Raw genomic sequence first — 7,971 nt, 5'->3', positions numbered from 1 at the left:
TCAAGACCAGCCTGGGCAACTTGGTGAGACCTCATCTCTACAATAAATAAAAAAATTAGTTGGGCTTGGTGGCGCATGCCTGTAGTTCCAGCTACTTGGAAGGTTGAAGTAGAAGGATCACCTGAGTCCAGCAGGTTGAGAATGTGGTGGGTGAGAGCTTGCCATTGCATTCCAGCCTGGGCGACAGACTCAAACTCAAACTCAAAAAAAAAAAAAAGAAAAGAAAAGAAATACCACATACTGAACATTTACTAGGTGCTAGTTATATACTTTATACACACATGGACCCTTTATTCCTCTCAGTGACCCTCAGGGTAGGTATTACCACCCAAGTATTAGCATGAAAGAGCAGAGACTCAAGAAGAAGAGCAATGCCGGGTGTGGTGGCTCATGCTTGTAATCCCAGCACTTTGGGAGGCTGGAGTAGGAGGATCACTTGAGCCCAGGAGTCTGAGGTTATGGTGAGTTATGACTAAGCTACTGCACCCCAGCCTGGGTGACAGAGCAAGACCCCATCTCCAAAAATAAATAAAATTTTAAAAGAGGAGCAGGTTGAAGTTAGGTAGAGCTGGCATTTGGACTCAGTTCTGCCTGACTCCAGATGCACTTTGTATTATATAATAATGTCTTCTGAAGCAGGTAATGCCTCCAATAACACACCAGCATGTGCATACACATACATACAGATGCTTAGCAGTGCTGAGGATAGAGAGAAGTACCCTGCACCTTCCTTTCTCCTGTGTTAGGGAACATTCATTAGTCTGCAGCTCAAGTATTTGTAAACACTCAATAGCACCCATCCCTCATCCCCGGCAGTTCCTTTTGCTTGTTTTCTAGCAAGTGTATCACAGTGGAAGATGAGACATTGCATCAAACTCTTCTACAAGCTGGTGAAAGTTTTCACAGCTGGAGGCAACATGCTTCCCCCAGTGACAGAAATAATTTCTCTAAAAACCTGCACAGAGTTCAGGCTAATTGGACAAATAAACTAAACTCCTAATAGTTAGAAATAAATTAAAATTTTCCAGTGAGGTGAAAAATAGGTTTTTACTAGACATAAAATTTAGGCCATATCCATTCTAGGCCACAGAATATTGCCATGAAAAATAAAAATAATCTATGCACAGTCAGTGGGTACATATCAATATGGGCAGACTCTTCTCTTGTTATCAGTACAGTGACATCTCACCCGTCCAGAAGGAAAAAGAACCTCAGTCTTTGGAACAACATTAGACACCTAGAAGTATACAACTAAGCCCTCGGTGCAGTCAAAATAGATCCTCACTCAAAGACACTTTACTTTTTTCCAAGAGACAATCTTACAAGTTCACCTTAGCCAACTTCCCAGCTCATAGCACGTTAGACAGACATTTTGAACTCGGTAAGACATATGACAAGAGTTAGTCTTCACAGAAACCAGTTACTTTTGCATAGAGAAACATTATGTTCCACAACTTCAGATTAAGACTTCAAGATCCAGGCCAGTTGATTTACAAATGCCAGCCCTAACAGTAAGTAGCACTGGGCATTACCATTCAGGTAAGTAAACAACAGAAGACGCTCCTTATGATCTTCTGGGGTGCATGGTGGGTGGGAAGAGGGTGTGTGGCCTAGAAAGCATAAGCAAATTTTGAATTCCAACTGAGATTTTGGCTGTGGACCTTTGGGGATGTGAAATAACCTCTCTGAAACTCAGCTTCCTCCTCCGTTGAATAAGGATAACACAATACCTGCCTCATTATACTTGCTGTGAGGCAGCCATTATTAGGCTTAGCAGGCTGTGAGCTCTGCAGGCCTCTCTTTTACACAGCTCAGTGCCCACTAGGCTTTGCACCAGGGTTGGCCCTCAACAGGCGTTTATTATGCTTAACTGAATTAGAGGGACAAGGCATTTGCTGATTTCCTCACTACTTCCATCTGGGAATTCAAATGTATCTCACATTCCCATACCCTCACAATAAATCTGTTCAGGAGAAAAAATATGTACATCTTTTTACAGACAGTCAGACAGCACTGAGATACACAAAACTTAAGAAGAGCGTCTACCATTACCCAGCAAATGGTACACTTAGAAGTAGCTTCTTCAGCCTGCCCAAGACCTATCTGGGTTTGATTGACAAGGCCAGTGTTCTCTGCCAGAAGCAGCAGGGCTGGGGGTGCTCTGCAGCTCCAGGCGCTCAGCTCAGTTCGCAGGCCTCTCTTCCCAGGTCTACTTCTGAGGGTGGAACATAGCTCATGTGCATTTGGGAAACACCTCCAACACTGGCAGGTTACTGGAGTCAGAGAGGATGGTGGCCAGCTAACCACCACTACAAGGATGCAAACCAGTTACTGAGAGCCTCCTATTTGATGCTCATAGCAATCCTGGGGGTTAGGTCTGATCCCATCTCACAGATAAGAAACCAAAATTCAGAGCAATTAGGAGCCATCTGCCTCACCCAGCTACCAAACAACAGACTACAATTCCAGCTCTAGGGCACCGTCTCCCCCTACATGGTCACTCTGCTCCTCAGAGCAAGGCTGTGTCCTGGATGCCCAAACACCAGTAAGCTCTGTTCGCATGTCCTCAGGGTTCTTGTCTGCTAGAAGGGCCGCCCATAAACCACTGATACCGAGTCTGCTTTCTTGAGAAGGAAGAATACTTCATCTTTTACCTCAATGCTGCTGATGAGTTCTAAATATCGGAGATCTTGTACTCTGGTGAAGGCCTACAGGAGAAGAAATAAAGAATAAAATCAGCTGCCTTCTCGGCTTCAAAAGTGAATGATTGGATGGGGGTGGGGAGTCAAGCTCTAAAAAGTGAGCCAGCAAGGAAAGAAAAAAAAAGCAAACATTGATTAATCATCGTGTGTTCAGGAAGACTATACTGCCCAGTGAGGCACGGCTTTATCCCTAGGATTAGACCATACAAAGAACAGCAAAGAAGTCCTGGTTGCATCAATCAATTTAGGATTAAGTAAAACAAAACTATGATACTGTAGTCTGTGGTGGTACCTCCTTGGGAGACTCTCTGTCCAAAGAACAAGCTAGTCTGACACTCTGAGGCAGTGGCATCAGAGCAGGAACGGATAAGACGTACTGACTGAGAGAAATTGCAGGCACATCTAGGTGACTTAATGGAAAGCAGGAGACAGCTATGCTTACCCAGTGGTGCCGTAAACACAGGGCATCCAGAGCCCGTGGTACTAGTACAGAGGGAGAGGAGAGGAAAGCTGAGAAAAAACAAAGATGGTTTTAGGAGGGAGGGCAGGGAATGAATCACTACAAGTCCTTGGAAGGCAAACTCTTGTGTGAATGCCAAAGTGCAGCCTTGCTTTGAACTGTTAGAAGTTTCTGAGGAACAGGCAGACTGATGTTAGCTAAGCTGCTTTTGCCACTCTCAGATTCTGCAAAGGTTTTAGAGGAACACAGTCTACCATGTCAGGCTGCTCTTCATGTAGCTTTGCTGGAACATTTCTACTGAGCTGTGCTTCTTTACACTGTACCATTTGAAATGAGCTGATATGTGCCGAGTGGAGACAGCAGCTCCAGAGCCCTTGGAGTTATGTTTTTTTGGTTTTTTTTTAAATTTTGAGTCTGAGTCTCATTCTTGTTACCCAGGCTAGAGTTACAGTGGCATGATCATGGCTCACCACAGCCTTGACCTCCTGGGTTCAGGCAATCTTTCTGCCTCAGTCTCCCAAGTAGTCAGGACTATAGGCGTGCACCCTGTGCTTGGCTAATTTGTGTGTGTGTGTGTGTGTGTGTGTGTGTGTGTGTGTGTGTGTAGAGATGAAGTCTCACTATGTTGCCCAGGCTGGTTTCAGACACCTGGGTTCAAGCAATCCTCTCACCTTGGCCTCCCAAAGTGCTGGGATTACAGGTATGAGCCACCACACCCGGCCCAGAGCCCTTAGAATTTAAAATGTAGAATAACCTTGGCCACTTGTAGCCTTTACTTAGCTGCATGACATCCTCCTTCCTAAAAACACTTGGGGAAATGAGCTAGTCATCCGGTTTCTAGCTGCCTCACAGATGACCGCAATGTGACTTCATCTTTTCACCCCATGGGCCATGCATCCTGTCAGAGGCTGAGGACCAGGAGATAAATATGACTTGGCCCCTGTTCCCCTCCCCAATAGAGAGGCCCACATTCTAAAAGGGGAGGAGGCAGATTAAACAGATCATCAAATCTCCCTGAGCTAAGAATTATACGAGTATGAACCAGATACCCTTGAGAACACAGATTAACTGTCTGAGCACAGGCAGTGGCAGGAGGAAGGGTTAAGTAAGGCATCATAGACTAGGAACCTGGCAAATGGGTATTCTTGACGAGGAATTCGTAGAAAAGGGCAAGGTAGGCATCACATGAGCAAAGGGACGGAGGGTTAGGAGTACCCATATTCCATGATGAAGGTCTGACATGCTACCCTCTAGATCTGGGTTTCCTAAAGCACCACGAGAGGGAAAACTGGAAGGCCTGGCAAAGTGGCAGAGAGGGAAAGAAGGGGCCTTCTAGGTCTCAGTCCTAGCTCGAAGGGCTTTCCAGCTGGGGGGCCCAGAAGGTACTTCCTCCCCACTTCTGGGCTCCAACCATCTTCTTTGTGGAAAGGAACAAGCTCTCTCTCCAAGGGTCTTTCTTTCTTTTTTTGAGTAGGAGTCTCACTCTGCGGCCCAGGCTGGAGTGCAGTGGCACACTCAAATCCACTGCAGCCTCAACCCTCTGGGCTCAGGCGATCCTTCTGCCTCAGTCTTCCAAGTAGCTGGAACTACAGGAGCATGCTACCATGCCTGGCTTATTTTTGATTTATTGTAGAGATGAGGTCTCACCAAGTTGCCCAGGCTGGTCTCGAACCCCTGGGCTCAGGCAATCCTCTCACCTCAGTCCCCCAAAGTGCTGGGATTAGAGGCTGAGCCACCAAATCCGGCCTCCAAGGGTCTTTCTAGTTCTGCTGTGCTGGATTCTAGGATTTCCCCTGTGAGAGATGTTTCTTAGTTTCTTCAGCCTGATGCATTCTGCAGAGTCAGGGTGCCTGGTCAGAGTGGTCAGGAGTCACAAGGCCCGTGAATAACCTCAGCAGAAGGAAATGTGGGAACAGGGAAAAATCTGCAGCTCTGCTCGGGGCTATGGTCGGGGCACTAAGCAGCTCTCCTCTGCCATCTAGTGGGAACACTGGTCTATTGCTGAGAACCACCCCCTCCACAAGCTTGTGCACCTGAGAGATTGACACAGCAGAAAAAGAAAGGCTGGGATTTGGGATTTGGATAAAATACCAAGTTCTAGTCTATGGTCAAAATTTTGTGGCTTTTTCAAAACCTCATGTTGTACATCATAAATGTATACAGTACATAATTATTTTTCAATTTAATAAACATATAAAAACCTGTAACTTTTTTTTTTTTTTTTTTGAGTTGGAGTCTCACTCAGTCGCCCAGACTGAAGTGCAGTGGCTGCTTCCGGCCACCGCAGCCTCGACCTGCTGGGCTCCGGTGATCCTTCCGCCTCAGCCTTCCAAGTAGCTGGAACTACAGACATGCACTACCACGCCCAGTTAATTTTTGATTTATTGTAGAGATGAGGTCTTGCCAAGTTGCCCAGGAGGGTCTTGAACCTGCGGGCTCGGGCAATTCACTCACCTCGGCTTCCCAAAGCACGGGATTACAGGCTTAAAACCTGTAACTTTAATACAATCATTTCCGATCTCAGGGGGCATTTTGGGGATACAGGATAGGAGCACTAAATAAATGAAGAGTCATTCCAGTTTAGTTTTCATCCATTCAAACATTTGCTAAGTGCTGGACCTGTCCAAGGCACTGCGCTAGGTGTGTGAGGTGATACCAGGATGAGGTAGGTGTTTAGTTCTCGAGTGTGAGGAGGTAACAGTCTAGAGGGAAGACCTTTCATTTCATTCTACACTAAAACAAACACAGTCAACATGCTCCAGGAATCCCTCATTACTCTTCACTCCTGCTGGCATTTTGGGTGGGGGGGGTGGGGGGAGCTCCCGCATAGAGACGCTCCCTTTCCCCTTCTGCTTTTTTTTTTTTTTTTTTTTAGAAAGCAGAATTTATTAAGAGGACAGAAAGCTCCCATAGTGGGAGGGGACCCGAGGGAGTTGTACCTCCCTGAATTCTTAAGGCCCTCCTCTAGTACCACTTTCCTACACTTAGTAGATCTAAAAATATAGATCATGATTATAGAAAGATAATCTTTCTTATTTTAATAATGGCTAGCACTTGCACAGCCATTCCTAGTTTCACATTCCCCTTGCAACGGCTCAGTTAACTCAACTGACACTGTGAGAGGTGTTTTTACTATCCCCATTTTAGACATGGGAGGACTGGGTCTCGGAGAGAAGTGGCTTGCCTGAGGTCACAGAACCCCTTACATGGCACCACTGGTTCTCAGCCAGGCTTCCGAGTCCTGGTTTGGTCCAATCTACTCTTTTTCTGCCTACAAGTCTTGATTTAGCATGAGGCCGGCATCACATCTCTCTTTGCAACTCCTTCGATACCAGCACAGTAGTATGAACAAAAGGAGTATCTCACTAATTGACTGTGGGAAGATACAGGGGAAGGGAGGAAGAGCAGAGAGGGGTCCAGAATCCATTCCTTCTTCCACCTCAGCTTCTAGGTAGAAGAACACAACTCAGAAACATACCTGGACTTTTTCTTTTCTTTTCTTTTCTTTTTTGAGTTGGAGTCTCACTCCATCGCCCAGGCTAGAGTACAGTGGCACACTCACATCCACCCCAGCATCAAACTGCTGGGTTCTGGCGATCCTTCCGCCTCAGCCTTCCAAGTAGCTGAACCACAGGCATGCGCTACAACACCCAGCTAATTTTTTGATTTATTGTAGAGGCGAGGTCTCACCAAGTTGCCCAGGCTGGTCTCAAACCCGCGGGCTCAGGCAACCCACTCACCTCGGCGTCCCAAAGTGCTGAGATTACAGGCTGAGCCTGGCCGACTTTTTTCTAACGTGCAGAAAGGGGTCAAATGTTTTCACTGTTTCTCTAGCTTTAACAGACTAGGCCAGGAAATGACATAATGAATCAAGTCTATGAACCACACTACGGAAGGCATGTGGAAAGTGGTGAGAATCAGAGTGCTGCCCATCTCTTCCATTATACATACTAAGTGCTAAGAAAAACAGCATTGACCAGGCACAGTGACTCAAACCTGTAATTCCAGCACTTTGGGAGACCGAGGTGAGAGGACTGCCTGAGCCCACGGGTTTAAGAGTAGCCTGGGCACCTTGGTGAGACCTCATCTCTACAATAAATAAAAAAAATTAGCTGGGTGTGATAGCGTGTGCCTGTAGTTCTGGCTACTTGGAAGGCTGAGGCAGAAAGATCGCCTGAGCCCAGCAGGTCAACCCTGGGGTGGCCGTGAGCATGCCACTGCACTCCAGCCTGGGTGACAGAGAAAGACTCCAACTCAAAAAAAAGAAAAACAGCATTGTATAATAAATGCCCTAATGATTATACCAATCATAAAAGCTACCATTTACTGAGTGCCTATTATGTGCCAAACTTTTAGCTAGATAATTACATAAATAATAGCTAATAAGAGTGACAGCCAAATCTATCAGATGCTTCTCCCGTGGCAGGCTTTACAGGCATGATCCCATTAGATCCTTATAACTTTGTGAGGATGGAGCAATCTTAGGAAAGTTGTTTTCTGCCCAAACTCACAGTGAGAAAGTGGCTGAGCTGAGATCTAAATCCAGGTCAGCCTACCTCGAGTCAGAGCTATTTATGCTTCTCCATGTCACCTGGCCCTCCCTTCTACCTCCTTAAGGAACTCTGCAAGGACCAAATTCCAGTTCATGCTGACTAAATGCTTACCTTCTTTGCTGTTTCAAACTCTAATCCTTCTAGAGCTTCCATGGCCAGCTCACGCCAGTCAGTGTCTGTCACACCCAAACAAGCAATCTGGTAGGCTTCTTTGAACATTTTCCTATCCAGGTACTGGTACATTGGTGCAGACTGC

At 46.2% G+C, this 7,971-nt stretch overlaps 1 protein-coding gene across 5 annotated transcripts in view; it reads right to left on the bottom strand.

Moving 5' to 3' along the window:
• IFT122 (intraflagellar transport 122) overlaps window positions 1–7,971 on the bottom strand; it is an 82,862-nt gene that overhangs the window by 25,925 nt on the left and 48,966 nt on the right. For all 5 annotated transcript variants that reach the window (XM_008074826.1, XM_008074827.1, XM_008074828.1 and 2 more), the window contains 2 exons: window positions 7,827–7,967; window positions 2,655–2,708 (listed from right to left, as the gene is read on the bottom strand). In XM_008074826.1, the coding sequence (XP_008073017.1) occupies window positions 2,655–2,708; window positions 7,827–7,967 (195 nt within the window). The remainder of the gene's footprint in view (window positions 1–2,654; window positions 2,709–7,826; window positions 7,968–7,971) is intronic.

This window comes from Carlito syrichta, unplaced genomic scaffold (assembly GCF_000164805.1).
Source record: "Carlito syrichta isolate Samal-C Ts95f unplaced genomic scaffold, Tarsius_syrichta-2.0.1 Scaffold117927, whole genome shotgun sequence".
In the NCBI taxonomy this organism is placed as follows: Eukaryota; Metazoa; Chordata; class Mammalia; order Primates; family Tarsiidae; genus Carlito; species Carlito syrichta.
Note: the sequence above shows the minus strand (reverse complement) of the source record. Positions and strands in the feature narration are given on the sequence as shown.